General features: G+C 28.6%; 1 protein-coding gene across 1 annotated transcript in view; it reads left to right on the top strand.

Annotated features, from left to right (window-relative positions):
* LOC148310681 (inactive tyrosine-protein kinase Dnt-like) overlaps positions 1-22,055 on the top strand; it is a 107,190-nt gene that overhangs the window by 12,249 nt on the left and 72,886 nt on the right. Inside the window, exons 3-5 of the mRNA XM_088257976.1 lie at positions 4,482-4,588; positions 5,989-6,119; positions 15,960-16,140. Coding sequence (XP_088114102.1) covers positions 4,482-4,588; positions 5,989-6,119; positions 15,960-16,140 — 419 coding nt within the window. The remainder of the gene's footprint in view (positions 1-4,481; positions 4,589-5,988; positions 6,120-15,959; positions 16,141-22,055) is intronic.

Here is a 22,055-nt window from a genome sequence, read left to right on the forward strand (position 1 = left end):
AAATCGATTTGTTATTTATTAAATTTGTATTAAAACAAATATAATATATTTACGAGTCGCCACAGTTTTTTACCGTACACCATAATAGATAATATTTTGTCATATATTATTTGAGTATGATATGATTTTATGAACGTTAGCGCTTTTTGTGTAAGTATTGTCTCGGCTTTGTATTGATTGATGGCATACTACGCCCCTTATAAATTTATTGGAATTTCCTAACCGACTATTCCTTGTCGCATGCTTTGTCATTAGAAAGAGGACTGAATACATAAAATATGTACATCTGTATTATTTATCGACTTCGGCAAACTGAGTCGAGAAACGGTGTAAGCGACGTTCGATACTGGCTTTTCATGGCAATTACGTACAACTTTGAGAATTTAACTTTTTTTAAGGAAGACTATATGATGTCAACAAATATATTTTATGTTAAATCAAACAAAAAAAGGTCGTACTAAATTACAAGAATAAATCGTACTTTAAAAGAACAATTAATACTACGTAGATATTTAGGCTCTAGGTAAATTTTACTTTGGTTCATTTTGTAATCATGTGTATATTTGCCATACTTTATTTATAAATTTTAAACATTAAATGAATTATTTTTTGACATCTCATCAAAGATGAAGAAGAATATGGAAGTCTGGGCATTTACGGGGCTTACGACCGTCATAGGCTGGTTTAAGTGATCACTTTACACACGTGTAACATTCACCAATTCTACCCATTATTGACAACCACACTACTCAAATTCTTGGAAGTTCTATATATATGAACCAATTTAGAAACCTTGTTCATGAATCACTAGAACTTTACTAGAGACATCTATTGGTGAGTATACATCTCACCAATAGATGGTATACATCTCACCAATAGATGTCTCTAGTAAAGTTCTAGTGATTCATGAACAAGGTTTCTAAATTGGTTCATATATATAGAACTTCCAAGAATTTGAGTAGTGTGGTTGTCAATAATGGGTAGAATTGGTGAATGTTACACGTGTGTAAAGTGATCACTTAAACCAGCCTATGACGGTCGTAAGCCCCGTAAATGCCCAGACTTCCATATTCTTCTTCATCTTTGATGAGATGTCAAAAAATAATATGAAAATAACTCCTGTAATTGGAGATAATCCAGATTTTGTGAACAAGTATTTGGACACACTCAAAATGTTGTAATTAAATGAATTACAATACGTTATAATAAATAACAAATGGATTGTTAAGAATATAAAACTCAAAGCATGAGTAAATATGATTTAAATTTTATTGCATTTTCACGTTGAATTTACCTAGTTTTATGATATGATATGATAACTGTTGATGCTTCCGAGATATCCACTGTATACACAAAGCTTAACAAAGACGTTCATAAAAGTTCTTAATACGACTGCCTTCATAGCGGAGTAGTAAGTGCTATTGACTTTCATGCTGGAGATTTCGGATTATATTCCCAGGGCGGTTAAAATAAATATAAGTTATTATTATTCTCATGTTTATTTAATACTACCCTGAACTGGTATCTGAAGCGCAAGGCTGATCACCTTTCCTTCATGTATTTAATAATCAAGATTACACTGCTTATATAAACGATTTAGTGCCCTATGCACCATTGGGTATAAAATAGGTTAAGATTATAGTATTTTTCCTTGAAACGAAAATTGAATTTCAGTGAAAAATCAAACTAGGCATTTTAATTAAATTATTGTATGCAAGTACAATAATTTAATAAAAAATTTTTTCGACTTTCGGGTGAAACAATTTTTTTACTTTTTTTTAAAGATTTTTAAAATGACTTGTTTAAAAGATTGTGTATAAAGGAACATTTTTTTAAAAGTTTTTAAAGTAATATGTTATTTAATAATTTTCATATAATGCAGGAACATTTTTTAATAAATATTTTTGTGATTTTTCGTTTGGTAATTTTTGTTTTATATACGATTCTTTTTACATAGTTTCTAAAAGTAATTTTTGTTGATAATTTTTGTATTGTATAGGAATATTTTTTTTTTTTAATTTGCTATTTGATGATTGGTGTATAATAAAGGAATGTTTTTTTTTACTAAGTTTCGACAAGTGATTTGTTTGATAATTTTTGTTTTTAACAGGAACATTTTTCAATTGAATTTCTCTCAAAGTTATTGTTTGATGATATGCGTGTAACAAAAGATTTTTTAATATTAGTTTATATTCGGTTTGTTATTTGATATTAGATGTTTTATTTTATAAAACGGGTATTTTTTCAATGATTTAGTTTCTGAAAAGGAAGTATTGTTTTATAATTTTTGTATAATACTGAGACAATTTTTTGCTACGTGGATGTAATTTGTTGCTTGATTATTCGTGTATAATACGGGGACAATTTTGTTACAAAGTATGTATTTTGTCGAGTTAACACCCAAATGATCTTTTATCCGGATTATAGACGGAATTCATAATGACGTCGAGGAGGTAGGGACTGAGTTAAAACTGAATGGACAGGGGAGGGAGGTTTTAGAGAGGCAGCATATATTTAGGGCTAGACAATGAAAAGCCTTAACAAGGAATATTAAGCCTACGAGACGCTTTACCTCTTTCAAAGTACATAACTTAGGTGAATCATTTAACAACCGTAAAGATCATTTAAAATATTCCTATGAATAATTTTTTTCTTGATTTGGTATCAACTTTGTTAAATGATATGTTCAATTAAAAAAACTCTTTTTTGACTCACACAAACTGAAATTATTACTCTCAGTTACATACAAATGGCAAGTCAGGAACAATTAAGAAAACTTAATAGGAAATGAAAGTTTAAATTCCGATTTTTTTTTAAATTAAAAACATGTTTTTCAAAAATTCTTCACCATTATTGTCTATGTTCTTTAGCCCCCCCCCCCTCTCTAGTTGTCTAAACGTTGTAAAATGTCTAAAACGAGTTCCGACGGAAGATGTATAAACATTTAGTTTGCAGCAAGATAATGACAACAAGATGTGTGGCATTCTTTTGTTGCAATCGGAAAATATTCTGAAAATATAATAAACAATTGATTGAAAATGAGGTTTTTCTAAGAATACATCGTTTCAATACCAATCACTAGACACAAAAAAGCTTTAAAAGACTTACCTAAATAGGAACGAGCTATGGGAAAAGTTGTTAAGATGCAATTAATGAGTTGTAAAGATTGTATCAGATTGATAGACTCGTTTGTATATAGCATGTGTACCTATGGTTAATTGAATTATTTTGAGAAATAATTCGTTCGGGTTGAGAACGATTATCGTGTAATTTAATTATACCGTTCATCTAGAGGCGTTATCTATCCTATGGGATGCGTTTACTGTAGATATTAGATAGAGAATTAATTACAGGGATTATATAAGCATTGTGTTTGTTGATCCCTATGAAACCGGGGTGGTTGGTATTGGGGTAGCAGAGATAGTAGGAGTGAAGGAATGGGAAGGAATCTTTGTTTACGGAACGTGAGAGTTTCGGCAGTCTATTTATTCACATTTAGCATTTATTATTTAGGGGACGAATTATTTCATAACCATCATACGTTAATTGATTTATCAAATATCTTAATATAAATTCACAACAAAAGTTTAAAGAGATATGTATGTTTCTAATAATAAGCTGGTTCAAAAAGTTCAAATGTAGTTTTTTTTTTAAATGTCGAAGCGCAAATGGATGTTAAGGATATGTAGTGATTGGACTGACCTTTTTGTAGATCTTCTGATTTCTCTAGGGAGAACTGTTTTAAGCAGCTAACGTATCCGAATATCTTTGATTTGTTAGGTATACAAAAGTATTTAATTTTAAATTTTATTATTTAATACAATAATGTGTTTATGCGGTTTAAGCGAAATTCGACTATCGATTTAAACAAGTATATAGAACCAAGACAAAGCGAGCACTGAACAGTTGCAAAAAAAAAGTTTTATTTTCTTAATAATTTTATTTAATTTGTAAAATTTATTTAGGAATTAAAAAAATATGCATAAAATTCATTTGCCAGACGTCTCTACTTTTGTCAATCTTAAAACAAGTTACGCTGTTCTCTCCAATAAAGAGATATAGCTCTTTTGCTTAGAGAGGGACTTACGCTTATCATTTACAGATTGTTAGTAAGTTTTTTTTTTATATTATGTTTTTTATTTTATTTACATGTACAAAAGGCATTTAGTTATTTTTTTAGCGGTAATTTGCTTTTTCGGAATCTTCAAAAAAGGTGCAAAAGTGACAGGATAAAGTTAGACCAGAAAAATGGACACAAGGATAGGAAGATAATAGTGGAAGAGGTGAAGAATGTTTGCAAAGACAGAGTGGTGTGGCGTTCTATTCTCTCTGCCTATCCCTGCGGGAAAGCGGCGTGATGGTTAGTTAGTCAGTTAGTTTTAGGATAGGAAACAATCTACATACATACACTGTGACACATTATCAAAAATGGCCTAACCAAGTATGATATATTAAAATATGTTTTTTGTTTTCTTTTTAAGCTCCCTTACGTGATGTCAGTTCTATACGATAGTCAAGGCGCTCTATTACCTCCTCAAGTCAACATATCCGAGAGAGGAACAGTCCCCGTCACAGTGCAGACGTTTAGGTAAGGCAATCGCATACACTACACTGTTTTTTATTACATTTTCATCATTTTGCTATTGAATACGGTTGTATTTTATTATCAGCATTTTGAGTGTGTCCAAATACTTGTTCACAAAATCTGGATTATCTCAAATTACAGGAGTTGTTTTCAGTTCTAATTCTTCAAAAATAATGTTTCAAAATTGGTTCATATATATAGAACTTCTAAGAATTTGAGAAGTGTGGATGTAAATAATGGGTAGAATTGGTAAATGTTACACGTATGTAAAGTGATCACTTAAACCAGCTTTTGACGGTTCTCAGCCCCGTAAATGCCCCGACTTCCATATTCTTCTTCATCTTTGATGAGATATCAAAAAATAAGTTGTATTTTAAGTTGTACAAAAATATTTCACTTCAACTAGTTCGATTGCTGATAGAAATAATGGTAAAGTAATTTGTATTATTTAATTAAATGATATTACTTTTCCAACATATGTCACTATTATAATCTTTGTTTCTTTTTATAAAAAGTTCTTTTACCCCCCCCCCCCTTCTATTTATTATCCTACTCCATTCTACACATACCTGGATAATTTTCGAGAATATTGTCGATGAAAGCAATTCTAGTTTTCAAAACTAGTCGTGTGTAATGAAATAAAACCCAACATTTTGAGTATGTCCAAATACTTGTATACAAATACAAAATGTTGTATATAAATTATCTGGTCAAATTATAAGCTTAATAATAAATAATGAAAATGGTATTTTCTGGCGTTTCTCATATGTGTGATTACGATTCAGGATTCGGACCTCACGTACTAATATAAGAGTTTCTGCTTAGTAAAAAGCTTCTTTACATCTCACCAATAGATGTCTCTAGTGAAGTTCTAGTGATTCAAGAACAAGGTTTCTAAATTGGTTCATATATATAGAACTTCCAAGAATTTGAGTAGTGTGGTTGTCAATAATGGGAAGAATTGGTGAATGTTACACGTGTGTAAAGTGATCGCTTAAACCAGCCTATGACGGTCGTCAGCCCCGCAAATGCCCAGACTTCCATATTCTTCTTCATCTTTGATGAGATGTTAAAAATAATATAAATAAAACCTAATAAGTGGTATTATACAAGTGTTTTCTTCATATATATATATCCATATATATATATATATATATATATATATATATATATATATATATATATATATATATATATATATATATATATATATATATATATATATATATATATATATATATATATATATATATATATATATATATATATATATATATATATATATATATATATATATATATATATATATATATATATATATATATATATATATATATGTTTTACTTATTTATTGTTTAAATCGAACAGTTAGTCAGTCTTTATTGATGTGTTTGATATTTCAGGGTGCGCCTCACCTGTACTGGAGTCAGAAGTGCAGAGATAGAAGTAAAACTGCAACTGAACATAACTGCAGTCAACAGAATGCACGAAGACACGTGGCTTAACTTCAAAAGGAACAAGATATGTCTCAAAGGTACCAACTTATATATTCTCTCTTTTAACAGGTAATGGGTCACGAAGGCACCTCACTAACGGGTTATGAACATCTGTACGAAGCGCAACCCAATCTAAGGGCGGAAAGTGTTTGATAACACTCCTTTCCTCTCGCTGTCCAAAGTAGTTTCTCAAGATTGGGTTTGGCTGCGACGATTCCACTTACGTTTGAGAGAAACGTGATTCTCAGGAATGCTTTAAGTTTTCCGAACGCTTTTAGAAACGGGAGACTTCCGTTTGAAACGAAAAATCATTGAATTTCATTAAAAATCCTTTTGGCGCGAAAAAATGTCGAGGAAACCAGAAATTTACAAATTGAACTTTTGTATATATATTTTTTTTGTTTTATGCTATTTATCGGATATGTAGTAAATATTTGTTTTAGTTAATTTGCATAGATTATGTGTAATGGTCAGCACACTCAGCTACCGTACTGGAGGTTTTAGGTTCGATTCCCAGGGGAGATCACATTACGTTTATATGATGCAGTGCCCTATGCACCATCGGGTGCGGATGAGGGTTTGAACCAGATGAAGATGAAAGAGTATACGTACATTGGTAGGCTTATAGCTATGAAGCAATATCTTCAAATCAACTAAATTATCTTTTTCATCGTGTCCCTAACTGAAAATCGATCACCTATATTAAATATGTCATAACAAAGTGGATTCAAACGAATTCCGTTTGTGAATGGATCGTCATATCGGTCGATGACTCGTTTTTCTCCCCGCCACCCTCCTAGTCCCGGCCAATACCCCTCGACCAATCAGACAGCTGTTTATACCAAGTGCCTCCCCCCACCGGTATTAGGGTTAATTTGTTTGAGTGTCCGACACAACCCTCGGCTCTAGCACCACTCTGAACCCCGGATAAATTCGCTGGTAATTCTCAAATGATTGAATTTCTGATCTGTAACTACTGTACTGGTACTCCAATTTAATATTTTATCTGTTTTTTTATAAGAGCACTAATTAAAGGCCAAAAAACAAAATTTTCAAAATTTATTTCTTATTTTTATTTGGAAATCCAAGAGTTAGTGGTAAACTTATAATTTATTTTAAATTTAAGATAAATATTTGTCTTTCATTTTCTGTATCACTGTTGAAAGTAATTTAAAATAATTTATGGACCAGATGAAGGATTATCTTCAATGTTCGTATAAGGGGTCCCATTCGATCTAGTTTCACCCTTCTTTTGCCAACTCCATGCTTCACTTCCATACTTGAGCGTTGGAACACACCATAAAATATACCATATTTATAATTAAGTAGATAACTAGGTTCAGTGCAACTTGCAAATTTTATAAGTATACAAGACGCTCGGACGACAGACGACACCAAAAATTTATTTTTCTTAAATTCATATTTCATTGATATACGTACTTTGTAAGTTTCTTTGGCAAAAAAGTTTACTTAATTATTGTAACAACATTGTGAGTGTGTCCACATACTTGTTCACAAACCTGGAAAATCTCCAATTTAGAGTTATTTTTCATTTTATTTTTTGACAAAAATATGGAAGAATTTGAAGAATTTGAGTAGTGAGGTTGTCAATCATGGATAGAATTGGTGAATTTTACACGTGTGATCACTTAAACGACCTTATGATGGTTGTAAGCCCCGTAAACGCCCAGGCTTATTCTTTATCTATGTTGAGATGTCAAAAAAATATGTTATTAAAGGTAGTTGCTTAGAAGGTATAAAAACTTTGAAATATTGTGTGAATCAAAAAATTCATAAAGGCTTTGAATACAGTGTTTTAAAAAAAAAAACCTATGACCAGGAAATTCAATAACGTGGCTGATACAACATTGCGGAATATGGAAAACAATGTGTGAAGTGGGTTTATGTGTGTTTGTCTCGTTTCTACACAGACCGTGGATCCTATATATTTCCCATGTGGATGAATCTACATATTAATCTCCACTCGAATTATTAGTATCGTTCATTGAGGGGGTTCACCTAACATGAAACATACACAATTTAAAATAATTGAGGGAGACTAAAAATATTTGATTTTTAACAGATATGCAATAGAACAGAACTTAATAACGTGTTTATTGTTAAATACTAAATTAAAACAGTTTAATAACCTACCCTAATATGAAAAATAAATACTTTGAACTAAATGAATCATACTTAAAATAATGAAGAAATGTGAAAAAGTACAGAAAATAATAATAATTTTTTTGTACCAAATGAACACTGTTTAAATGTTTTGGAATTTGAGATTTTTTGTTTATTTAAAAGAAAAATACCCATGTTAAACACAAATATAAATTAAAAAAATTGCTGACTAATAGATATTCCACTACATACTAATATTTTTGTAAAAAAAATAAGTAAAAATGACTTACCACAAAGTAAATGCTTTAAATATTAATAATATTGAGGATGCTCTTACGTTATAATATACAAACATGGACTAACATATGGCGGATAGGTAGTGAGGTATTATATTTATTATGTCAAAATTTAATGCATTCCAAAATACAAGTCCTACCAAAGTACTTATGTGATTATTGTAATACATATATTATTATATTGTGAAGTTTTCTCCATTTACTCAGAAAGCACTTCATTCAAGCGTCGGCGTCAGTGTCGGTTATGATGTTTATTAGAATTTTTATTCCCCTAGAAAATGTCACGAACAGGGGTGGATTCTATTCAGTGAAGAAGATCGTTTATCAGATTTATTAATTAACTTCTTATTTACTCGCGTAACACCAGCAACGCTTTGTATTATAGGATCAAATTTGTAAAGAAGTTTTAATTGACTACAGTTGATAAAATAAATAAACATATGTACATTACGGCTGTCCAAATTTAAAACTCAGTAAGGGACTTTTTTTTGCATTTTTGGACTAAGTAGAGTCTACTTAGTCCATAAATGCAAAAAAACCCACTACAAAAAAATGTCCCTTAGTGTGTTTTAAATTTGGACAGCCGATTAGCCAACATTGAATGTATGTATGAGTGTGTGTATTATTTTTTTAAAAAATACACACTTGTATAATACCACTTAATGAGTTTTAGTCTGTTACACACGATTAGTTTCGAAAACTACAGTTGTTTTCATCTACAGGTGTATAGTAAAACTATAGTTTTATTCTATTCACATATGGATGGAAACATCTGTAGTTCTCCAAACAAGTCTTGTGTAATGAAGTAAAACTCATTAAATTATATTATACAAGTGTTTATTTTTTTATAAATAATCTACATGTCATTCCACAAAGTTATTGCCGAATCAATAAATAATATGCATGTGTATATGAATATATGTATATATATAAAAGCAATGAGCCGGAAATTCTCTACTTTCCTAAGTTTATCTGCCGATAAGATTGTGAGTATTAAAAAGCTAGATGTGAAAAATGCAAATATATCACTAATACGCAGACCAATTTAAAATAAATATTTTCTTCATTAATTTCTCAATTCTACCGAATAACACTTGATCATTTTTTATTACACTTTATTATTTATGGTAAAAAAATATTAAATTGATTTATATATGTATCAAAATATATTTGTATTTTATTGATATAAATATAAATATAAAAATAATATTTACATTTGAAAATAATTTTCTCGGAAATTTCTATTTCTTGAGAAGCTTTCAGAAGAATGTTTCCAGAAATTCAATAAAAGATTTTAACAATAGCGGTGTATAAATAGATTGGTATAATAAATATATATCACTTCTAATATCCCCTTCAGATAAGAGCCAAGCCAAGTTATAGAAAGTATTTTATTACTCAACTATGGAAAATAGCTCTTCACATGTATAAGATATTCTACGTCGCGGCGTTTGGTTACTACCAAAGCAATGTAATTCAATTATCAAAAATAAAACATTTTATTATGTAGTGCCTAAATAATGAAATGTGTTTAAATGTGCCTGGTAAAAAGGTATTTAAGTAACTATTTATGAATTATTATTATCGGTGAATTGATGAACCAAAATAAGCTATTTCCGGCTATGCGTTTTTTATTATGTTTTTTTTTAATATTTAATTTCAATAAGGGAAAAGGAGCATACCAGTAATGTTTAGAGAACTAGAGAACGAGTGTCATATAAGCCCTACTAACACGTACGAGTCTACTTATATGATATGCTTAAAATTAAAAATATATAAAATTTGACCTTTTTATTAACTGTTAAAATTATAACCGGAGTTACAGAATTGGCCAGATTGACGGAATGATTCGTTGTTAGATTCAATTGCTATTTTAGCTAATGCAATACTTCAGCGGTTTGAGGGAAAGTTTTCTTAACTTGGTCATTCTTAAGGGATGAATTGTATGTGAGGGGGTAGAAAAATACGTAGTTTGCTTCTTTTGTTGTGAAGATTAATCGTCGTTGGCGGGGTCTTGCTTTGAAAAATAAATGTTGTACCTAGGTAGATAGTTTTCAAAACCAGAATTCTTTATGCGACTATGTCTCGTCTATGTTATAAAATTGTGCTTTAAATTGTTATTTGCAGAAATGTGATTCGAATGAAGTAATGTGTATGAGGAATCACAGAGCATTATTGTATTTTTATCTGAATTGTAAATTACATTCATGTACCTACGTTAATTGTAAGTATGAAGGCGATATGATCAATATTGCGTAGTCCAAAGAAATGTTTATTAACCCTTCCCTTCCGGTGTTAAGGAAAACGCACGTCCCGGTGTTGAGTAGTCACTACACAAAAAAAAATGCGATTTTAAATTGGAAAAATACAGACATTTATAGCTAATCCCCTTAATTAAGTCAAAAATTAAAATACTTTAGATTTATTTGCTGAAAATATTAAAAAACAATCTAACAACTCTCACGAAACAAGCATGGGTCCACTCTTGTCGGGAGCTGAAGAGCAGCTGACCGCTAGCTAGAGAACATTGAGCTTTGAGCTCACGCGCTCAATATCTCCGATGTGCCCGATAAATTCGGAGATTTATAGAGATATTATGGTTATTAGAAGCAATGTGTACTAGGAACACAACACTGGGAAGGGAAGGTTAAATATAAGTTAGAAATCATGATTTGTTGTTGTTGATATATTCCTAAAAAGGAATATATTGAGGAAGATTAAAAAAAAAATAAAAAAAAATAAAAAAAAAATAAAATATATATATATATATATATATATATATATATATATATATATATATATATATATATATATATATATATATATATATATATATATATAGGTTTATATTATCCACTGACACTTCGTGATGGAATTGCATTTTTAATTTATTATTAGATTAAAACCAATATTTTTAGCTTTTCCACTTTTTTATTTGACCAGAGACCGGGTTTCGTCGTTACCGACATCATCAGACTGGGGTCATTATATATATATATATATATATATATATATATATATATATATATATATATATATATATATATATATTTATATATATATATTTTTTAAATGATTAATATTTGATCTTTTTAATTTTTTATCTCCAACTCTATAACTTTTTGAAGTTTTCCAAACATAACTTTTATCTAATTAGCTTTTTTATGCTTTTTAAAATGAATAATGTACAATGTAAACATATAACAGGACAAATATTATATATATATTCTTTTATGAAAACAGAATTGTTTTATCAAAACGCACTGATTTCTGTATTAATTAATAAAAGAAACAAAGAAAAAAGGTGTGTTTCACGAGCCATAAAATGCATCGGAAAAAAAAAATTATTTAAAAAAACAATATATATTTATTTATTTAATATAAATATTTCCACTTGTTTAAAATTATTCAAATCTCAAATTGCTGTCACAACTCTACCTAACGTTTGGTACAATCTGTGTATTTTCGTAATATATATGAATTTTTTTCTTCTTTCTTTTTGGTTAAAAAATCTCATACCACTAAGTGACACACTCATAAAGTACAGTAAAATTGTTATTATTATCACTTTACAAAAAGCCCGAAAGCACAAGAAGTGAATGAGTGGTCGTTTGCCCTTTCACAAAAAAGCGGGCTTTTTCTAGCATGTCATTTGTTTTAATAAAATTCCATGACATCGTGTGATGCTCCTATATTGTAGTTTTAAAAAGCCAGGCTTAGTCATTAATACCACTTTTTTCATATACAAAAACCTTTTAGCCTTTTTTGGACTAGTACGAACATCGTTGTGAATTAATCTAATGGTTTTTTTTGTTTTACATTTTAAATACTTGTCATTACATATTACTACTATAGATTTAAATATCTTTTCAATCGTTATTTTTTTACATACATTGCGTTTTTTATGTAGGTACCTGGGAATTATCTTTACTGGGAAATACATACATATATATCTCATTTGCACATATCACAAATTTTAAATTCGTGGAAGAGATTAAATGTTTTATTAGAAAAGATTGATAAAGAAGCTTGTTTTGATTATAACGATCGAAACTTTGACCCTTATTTTGAGTTTAATTAAGATACCTTCAGAAGTCTAATTGGTTTGATAAAAAGCCTATGTATGTGTCTTTCTGCGTCTTTATTGGTTATTAATAAACTGATAAAAATTACGTGTTATTTTATCCTCCAAATAAAATTCAAGATTTAGTCCGTTAAATTGAATTTCATTGTATTAATTCCATCCTTAGCGATTTTCAAAAATGTCGAACCACTAATTTACAATACTGTTAAAAGGTAAAGTCTACTTAAGCGAAAGAAGTAAATCACTGTTAATAATTTGCAAAGAGCAAATTTGCTAAGCTGTATGGACGAAACGAAAAAGGCGCGGAAATCAGAAAGGGGAGTAGGAAGGAAGAAAATTCCCTATCCCACGAGGGATAAGACTTTATATTGCAGTTAGGGGAGTCAAACTGCTATCATTGAGAAACACGAGATATACGCGAACACGAAAATGGTTTTAGGCATGCATAAAATGCTAAAATAATATATTAGAGTGAATTATCAAAACGCATAGAGATAAATTAAAATCGTATAAAGCGTATCAAATTTGTTTTCGTGTTCAAAACCTATCAACAAATCTAATTATTTTTTAGTATCGTTTTACCATTTTTATGTTCAAATTATTCTAGCGTGTTACAATTACAATTACGTGTTTTGGTTTGAACTGCCGAGTGCGTCATTGAAAAAAATATTATTCATTGCTTTGTCATCAACTAAATGAACTTGTGGAATAACAGGTTGTTTAAGTACAAAAATAAAACACTTGCATAAGACCACTTTTTAAGTTTATTAATGTAAACACGACTAGTTTCAAGAACTGTTTGGATCAATCAATAGATCGATTCAATTTGTGAATAACTTTTTGCGGATTTTGAAAAAAAACTAACATTTATTTTTATAAAATGTATCTAGAACTTTGCGTTTAATCACTTTTATTTTTGATACTTTTCTTCAACCGGCTTCAACAAAAACCTTGTCATTTCCTGGGTGAAGTCTTGAAGATGATAGGTTCTTGTCGAAACCAATAGAAAAAAGTACCAAATATAAAAGTGTTTTAAAAAAAATTATAAAATTTTATAAAACGTCTCACAAAGTGTCTGGAAAAAACAGTTTAGAAATTTATATTTTTGATCCTATATATATAATGTTGTTTTCAAGAAAAGGTGTAAATACAAACTATGAACAAAGAACTTTGTATTTTCACCTGTTGATGATAATATTCGTAGTTCTCGACACAAGCTGTATTTACATGAATAAACTTAAATGTGGTCAGTTGTTTTATTATTTTTTTTCTAACTACATTAAGAGAAAAAATAATTACATTTATAGAATGTAGTGGCAAATATAATTATTGAATTAAAATTTTAGTCGTTTAACAATTTTTTTTTATAATTTATGAAAATAGGTAAGGTAATAAAAGTTATTTACCTGAAAGATTAATTTACTTTCAATCTCATAGTATTTCCCGACCTTTGTCAAAATTTCACTTACTTTATAAAAATGAGTCAACACTATTTTTAGCAAGTAAGCGTATGAATTATTTATACTAAAAATTAAATAACAGTTTTTGGAAGAATTACTCGTTGTAAATTTGTATGTTTTTTTCTGTGGTAATTATAACATAGGTTATTTTAGAATTGACTATTATTTGTTATAACACTGCACTGTATGTTGGGCAGAAAATATCTTAATATTACATAAAGTACTTACCTACTTTAATACGAACGAATTCACTAAGCCATTTATTATGAAAGGGGACGTTTTTGATTAGTTTTCTATCTGTCGACATCAAATAATCTTATATTGTTCTGCGGAAAATATTTTTTGTTCGGATTTCAATTATTATGAGAATCTTTTCCTCGTATATTGAAGGAAGAGAAAGCACAGTTTTAGTTCCAATTTATTATGAAACGAATCATTGTAGGTAACATAATCCGAAGTTGATTAAAGATATTGTATTATACTTGTATGGCTGGCTTACGATAGAAACACGTGACAATCTCATACGTGTCATATAGAATAGTTAATGCTGAAATATGTTATGGAACTTTAAAAAGCGACCTTCAATATAACACTTTATTATTCATTAAGTCTTTTTCATATACACTTTTATATCGGTATAAAATTCGGGATAAATTATTCTACTTACATATTTCAAAATCAACTCTTTTCATGATTCGCTTATTCACATTACGCATAGTATTTAAAAGTTGATTATTTAAATAATTAAAATGTAGCTATGCAAAATGCATTTTATCTTTTCATTTCATCTAAATAAAAATACATAGATAACAAGTACATACATTTCTACATAAAATATTAACAGACTCCAAAAACCAACAATAATCTATAAACAAACATGAAACAACTTCATGTTAAATAAAATATAAGTATGTTCATATAAATTTATATTTTTTAAATGGCTTTAATATGAACACGATAAAAAATGGTAACCTGCAGATCATTGTCGTCATCATTTTCGCTGGTAAGGATGGGCCTTGCTTAAAAAAAATGTCCAACGTTGTTTATCTTGCCTTCTTGTCGACATCGAAAAAAGTTATTTTTTTGCGCTTACAGCGAAATATTTTAGGCCGTAAATTGAAAACGTGCCTTAATTGAAGATGGCCGTTAAAGCGAAATGCCGTTTAAAGAGCGGCCGTATAGCGAAGTATGGGTGTATATAGGACCAACCAGCCGATGGTTATGCCTGTAGTAAAATCTACCGCTATGTTGAACATATCACACTGGATGATGATCTGTTCCATGTGTCTGAAGGAGTATTCCGAAGCGAGATTCTTCTACGTCTTTAGCAAGAGTCTTCTTGCTTACTTTTTAATTAATATTTTTAGTGTATACGCTTTAAATGTTTGTTCGTAATGTATATTTTATATTAATTATTGAATAAATTGAATTGAATGGACAGAGGCTGACACTTTGTCCCCACTCCTTAAGATCCACTTAATGCCTGAATAAAAGAGACAAACTTTTATTTTTTTACAAAAATGTTAATAATATTAGTATATAACCACTCACTAGTGCATGTTTAACCTTGGCTCGTAACGCATGTCTGTGTTGAAACATTAAGTGCATGTTGGTGTGCGGGTCGACCAAAAATCGCATGTGTTAGACATTTTGTGTAGTTTTGAGTGTATAAATGGTGCTATGGTGGTGAAGGGTGGTATTATTTGCATGCTGTGGTAGTGATTGTCCTGACGAAGAGACGGGTACGTCTCGAAACCAGTACACATAAAAATCTCGGTGAGTGGTTATATACTAATATTGTTAACATTTTTGTAACAAAATAAATATGTAAAAATGACTGCAAAGTAAATGCTTTAGATATTAATAATATTGAGAAATACAAAACATTTGATCAAAATGTTGTTTTTTTTGCAGGATTCCCTCCGGTACCATCTCGAAATGACTCGGTCACCCTGGCGGCCGACTCGCTGGTGACGACAGGCGGGACCTTCTACGTGGCTGTGGGATGCGCTCTGGCCATGATATGCATTGTAGTTGCGGCTGCTTCCGTCTTATACATTCGAAACAAGAAATCCAGGAACCACGGATCCATTCAGTATGTCCTTATGTTTTCAACATTTTCTAGCGATGTCTATATATATATATATATATATATATATATATATATATATATATATATATATATATATATATATATATATATATATATATATATATATATATATATTTATATATATATGTATAAATATATATATATATATATATATATATATATATATATATATATATATATATATATATATATATATATATATATATATATATATATATAAATATATATATTTATATATATATATATATATATATATATATATATATATATATATATATATATATATATATATATATATATATATATATATATATATATATATATATATATATATATATATATATATATAAATATATATATTTATAAGAAAATATAAGAAAATGGTATTTTAGTTGATAACAATAAAAATACCATTTTTCATTATTCGTCCTTCTGGCTTTTTACGTTACGTTTTTAACTATTTGTAATCCTGAAATTATGAGGTTAGCAAATACTTTATAACAACAATATTTTATAAATTACTAACATTTACATTGCTATCCTACATTTATGATAAGAAAATGGTATGTTAGTTGATAACAATAAAAATACCATTTTTCGTCCTTCTGGCTTTTTACGTTACGTTTTTAACTATTTGTAATCCTGAAATTATAAGGTAAGCATATACTTTACAACAACAATAGTTTGTACATTACTAACATTTAAATTGCTATCCTACACTTATGGAAAGAAAAGCGGTATTTTTATTGAAAACAATAATAAAAATACCATTTTTCATTATTCGTCCTTCTGGCTATGTACGTAACGTTTTTAACCATTTGTTCAATTACGAGCAATTTTTCGGATATTTTTTTATATTTTATCACTTTTCACCTATTTATCACTTATTTTACGTATTTATTTTTGTATGGTGCTCCGATAATATAAAATAAATAATAAAAAAATAGTAACGAATTAAAATCATTATTTTATTACGTAGTTTTAAGATAATGATTTTTAATGAGGGTCCTTAAATTTTCAACTTTTTAAGCGGGTTCAAATACTATATCTTTAGTAAAGTTTTAGTGATTCAAGCACAGTGTTTCGAAATTGGATCATATGTATATATTTATATATATATATATATATATATATATATATATATATATATATATATATATATATATTTATATATATATATATATGTATATATTAATATATATATATATATAAATATATATATATATATATATATATATATATATATATATATATATATATATATATATATATTTATATATATATATATATATATATATATATATATATATATATATATATATATATATATATATATATATATATATATATATCTGTATATATATATATATATATATATATATATATATATATATATATATATATATATATATATATATATATATATATATATATATATATATATATATATATATATATATATATATATATATATATATATATGTATATATATTAATATATATATATATATATATAAATATATATATATATATATATATATATGTATATATATATATATATATATATATATATATATATATATATATATATATATATATATATATATATATATATATATATATATATATATATATAATTTCTAAGACTTTGAGTAGTGTGAAACTCACATCCTTAGTAAAATCATAGAACTAAAATCATATACCTAAGTAACTTCACTGCTAACTTAGAATCAATGAACTGTATATAACTCATGCCTCTAGCGAGATAGCGAGTGTTTTTGCCTAGAGTATCCACTCATAAATTACATGAAATTATTGTAACTTTAAAGAGTAAGTCCACTCACGAGAAGGAAAAAGTTGAAGCCTGAGTAGGGTAGTGATAAGCGGTGTTACACAAGCCGTAGATAGATTTCAGAGTCACTTGGACATAAGGTAATTTAAAAAAATATTTTAGTAGTGTAGTTGTCAATCATGAGAAGGATTGGTGAATGTTACATGTGTAAAGTAAACACTTAAATCAGTCTATGACGGTCGTAAGCCCCGTAAATACCCAGACTTCAATATTCTTCATCATCTTTGTTGAGATGTCAAAAATAATATCATTTTAATCTAAATTTGATTTTAATCTACATTTAACCAGATGATGGAACCGGTAGTCACGAAATAGTGTTTTTTAAAGTAAATGATGAATGATATGGAGAGTATTAACCTGTTAACCGGGCGGGACGTATAAATACGTCGAACGTAAACAATATCGGCAACGGGTAGGACATATAGGACCTATTCATACGTCCTGTAAATATATGTTGCCCCCTGGAGCGGGCGAGATCCATATTTTCCAACAACCAAGGTAATTAGTCATCCATGCATATTTCGACATGAATTTTTTTAAATTTCTTTGTAATTTTGTATTTTCCATTGTGATTTTTATATAAATAAACGAAAAAATATATATTTCATAGTCTTATCATATATTTTAAGTATAAATAAAATATATGAACTTACGTCCACCGGGAGTGACGTACTGACACGTCCTAGTGAAAGAGTTGGCGCCCGTTGAATGTTGCATAATTAAAAAGTGAACTCCCCGGTTAACAGGTTAAATAAATATTATATTTGAGTAGTATTTTTTCATGTGTAATTTTAATCCTTGTTATTATATCCTTTGTGGAGAGATGGTCGTTAGGAATGTAACAAAATATCCGGGAATTTCCTTCCAAAAGTGCTAACACAGTGGAAGTCATTTCATCTAGCGAACCATTGCAAATGGCGTTTGGTTCGGGAATTAGATTTCAAAGCAGATTCGAAAGCAAAGAAAAAACATGTTTTACATTATCGATTTGCACCCGGAAACTTTATTGGAGAACCGTTTCTTAGCGGTCAGCGTTTCGCTTTGATTACTGAACAAATCCCATTCTTCCTTGCACCAAATTTCGCCTTCGTAGCAAAATAATAAGTCACAGCCATTTCCTTCATTCGTAAAATAACTTTGATAAGATTTTTCGTAGAAACATATCTGCAATTTTGAATGTTATCCCTGTATCACAAGTAATACTTAATATTGATATATCTAACTCCTTATCATCTGTCGCTATTTTTTTTAATACCCGCCAATAATAAAACATAGATAAAAAACCTTCTATTAATAAAACTGTTACCGTGAGATAATCTAATGTCATTTAAAAAAATATTACTACAATAAAATATGAAAATTCTAATAAAAAACCTGCATGTGATAATTGAACTGTATGTATTATATAATCGACTTTTGAACACAGTTTTTTTTTAAAATAGCGATATTAATTTATAATTTTTAACCACATATGACACATCTCACTTGACCTTCAGAACATTATAATAATTACAAAAAAAAAATCTCCATTAAATCCCGCTGATATTTAATAACAATATTTGAAAAACAAGTTTAAAAAATGTTTAAAAATATTTTTTTCGTATGATTTCTATATTTAAGTCGTATCAAGAAATTTATAAGACTAAATATGCTGTATTTAAATAATATTGTTAATTCTGCCTATTTGTCCGCTTCCATAGCATTCTAGATAGCACGCTAGGCTACCAAGCTGGAGGTCCCGGATTCTATTCCCAAGAGGGTCAAAATAAATATTAGTGAATTTTCAGTCTAATATTTATTTAATGTAACCCTGAACCGTAAAGCAGATCACTATTCCTTCGTGTATTTAACGAGCAAGATAACACTGCATCTTATAGATGCAGTGCCCTATGCACTATTGGGTGCGTATAAGGATTAAAAAATAAAAATAGAAATTTCAGAACAGTTATTCACTACTCCTAGATAGTCTAATATGTGTGCTTATATTTTAAAATTAATTTTACATAATTGTTTAATAATTGTGTAATATCATTTTTCATCGTTGAAACGCTACAAGTTACATTTGGTAGCATAATTTTCCTTACATTTTGATGTAATTTTCGTGAAGACTCGCAGAATTATTATTTTGTTTCATGGTGTTACGATGTTATGTAATGGATATGAGTTTAACCTCATACTGTCGTAATTTATCATCGAAATAGGAGAAGACGACATCCCTTGTTATTTAAATGTGTTGAAAAATCGGTGGAAAATATAAATACAACCCTTCGGTCAATTTACAGCAATTTTTCGAATCTAATCTTTTTCTATTATAGCAGTTTTCACCCATCTATAAATTATTTTACCTATTTATCACGTATTATGCTCCGATGATATAAAATAAATAAAAAAAAATAGTTCTGTATTAATTTTTTTATTTTATTACGTATTTTTTTAAGATCAGTATCGGATTGTTTGTCAAGTTTCATTGTATATTTTACCCCTAAATTATTTTACGAGTATAACAAGCCATTTGAAAAAACTGGTTTTTACGAGAATATATCTAGAATTCAAATAAAATATGAGGATTTAAACAGATAATTAATATGTTTTATCGTCGTGTAAAAGTGGGAATATTTTATAATTACAGTTTTTATTTATAATTCATAAAGTGTAATTTTATAAAATTCTACTTCAAGAACTCTCAAATGCCGCTAAAACAAAGATTTTTTTTAGATACATATTTATGAAAAATCACATCTATTTCCCAGGTACATTTGTAAAGAATGATATGTGTACTTAGTTAATACCACTATTTCTTAAAATCTACTGTGACACGTGTTTCGATGTATTCCGCATCATTTTCAATTAAATTAAAAATGGATAGATTTTACCACAAAGTTACTGCCTAATCAATAAATGAAAAAATTATATATTTTGTTTAAAACATAATGTTTATATTTTGTCACCTTTTGAAGAATGTAAAACATCAAATTTAAAGCATTAATCTTATTTTGTATAGAAAATAAATATGTTTTCAATTTAATAACTTTGTAGCGAGTTTTGTGTTCGAAGTTGAGTTTGTATAAACTTTTATCTTACTTTGAAACTCAAGTAGAATGAGGAAAATATCATCCCTCTGAATATTGATGGGTATTTTTGGCAGTCCTTATAGTGACACACCATAGTGAATATCCATAGTAATTGTGGGGAGCTGTATGTATAGAATGACCGGGGAAGGGGAAACGCAGGGAAGCGGGACGAAAATGATACCCTAGAGCAGGGGTCACCAACTTTTTAAAACAATTACTAGCTTATTTTTTTACTAACACTTATTTTTATAAAAGACTCAGTTTATTCAAGAAAAAAAAAGAGTGGAAATATGGTTGCTAAAATAATAAATAAACAGCTTTTCTTCTTTTAAAAATATTAATAATATTTATTGTACATGCAGTTAGTTGGTAGAATTCCATTTTTAAATATAAACTCAATAATTTTTCATGTAATTATTAATTTTTTTTGCTTTCTTTTGACATTTCCGAAATAATGAATAATATTAAATTGTTAAATAATCAACTAGTCGAAATAGAAGTATCTCAAAATTACAAAGCTTGTAAAATTAAACGTGTGAAAAAAAATCAATGCAATCGAAAAAAAATAAAATGACAAGTGACAGTAGCTATCATGAAGCTGTCCGCCCTGAGTTACGTTTAGTTTTACGTGTGTTCTGTTATGATCAACAGTTAGCCAAATGCCAGGTCCATTATGACATTTCTAGGTTATCCAATTCCATTCAGATAACCTAGAAATGTCATTTAATTTCAACTATAAAGAGTTTGTAGCCCCTGGTATACATACAGCGTGGTCTGGTGGTATTAGTGTGAATTGAGTTTCACTACTCACGGGGGGTAAGGGGATGCATCGAGTTTTGTTGCGTCACCGTCGTCCGTTATTCGATGATGATAAATGGATAAATGAATACGGCGACAGAATGGCGCTCTTCAACCCTTTGATAAGCCTAACTCGCGCGATAGGCTGCTCGGCTTTAAGACGTCTATGTTCCTTTC

The sequence above is a fragment of the Brachycentrus maculatus genome, unplaced genomic scaffold (genome assembly GCF_059751285.1).
Source record: "Brachycentrus maculatus isolate JH-2025_06_01 unplaced genomic scaffold, ASM5975128v1 h1tg000089l, whole genome shotgun sequence".
Classification (NCBI taxonomy): Eukaryota; Metazoa; Arthropoda; class Insecta; order Trichoptera; family Brachycentridae; genus Brachycentrus; species Brachycentrus maculatus.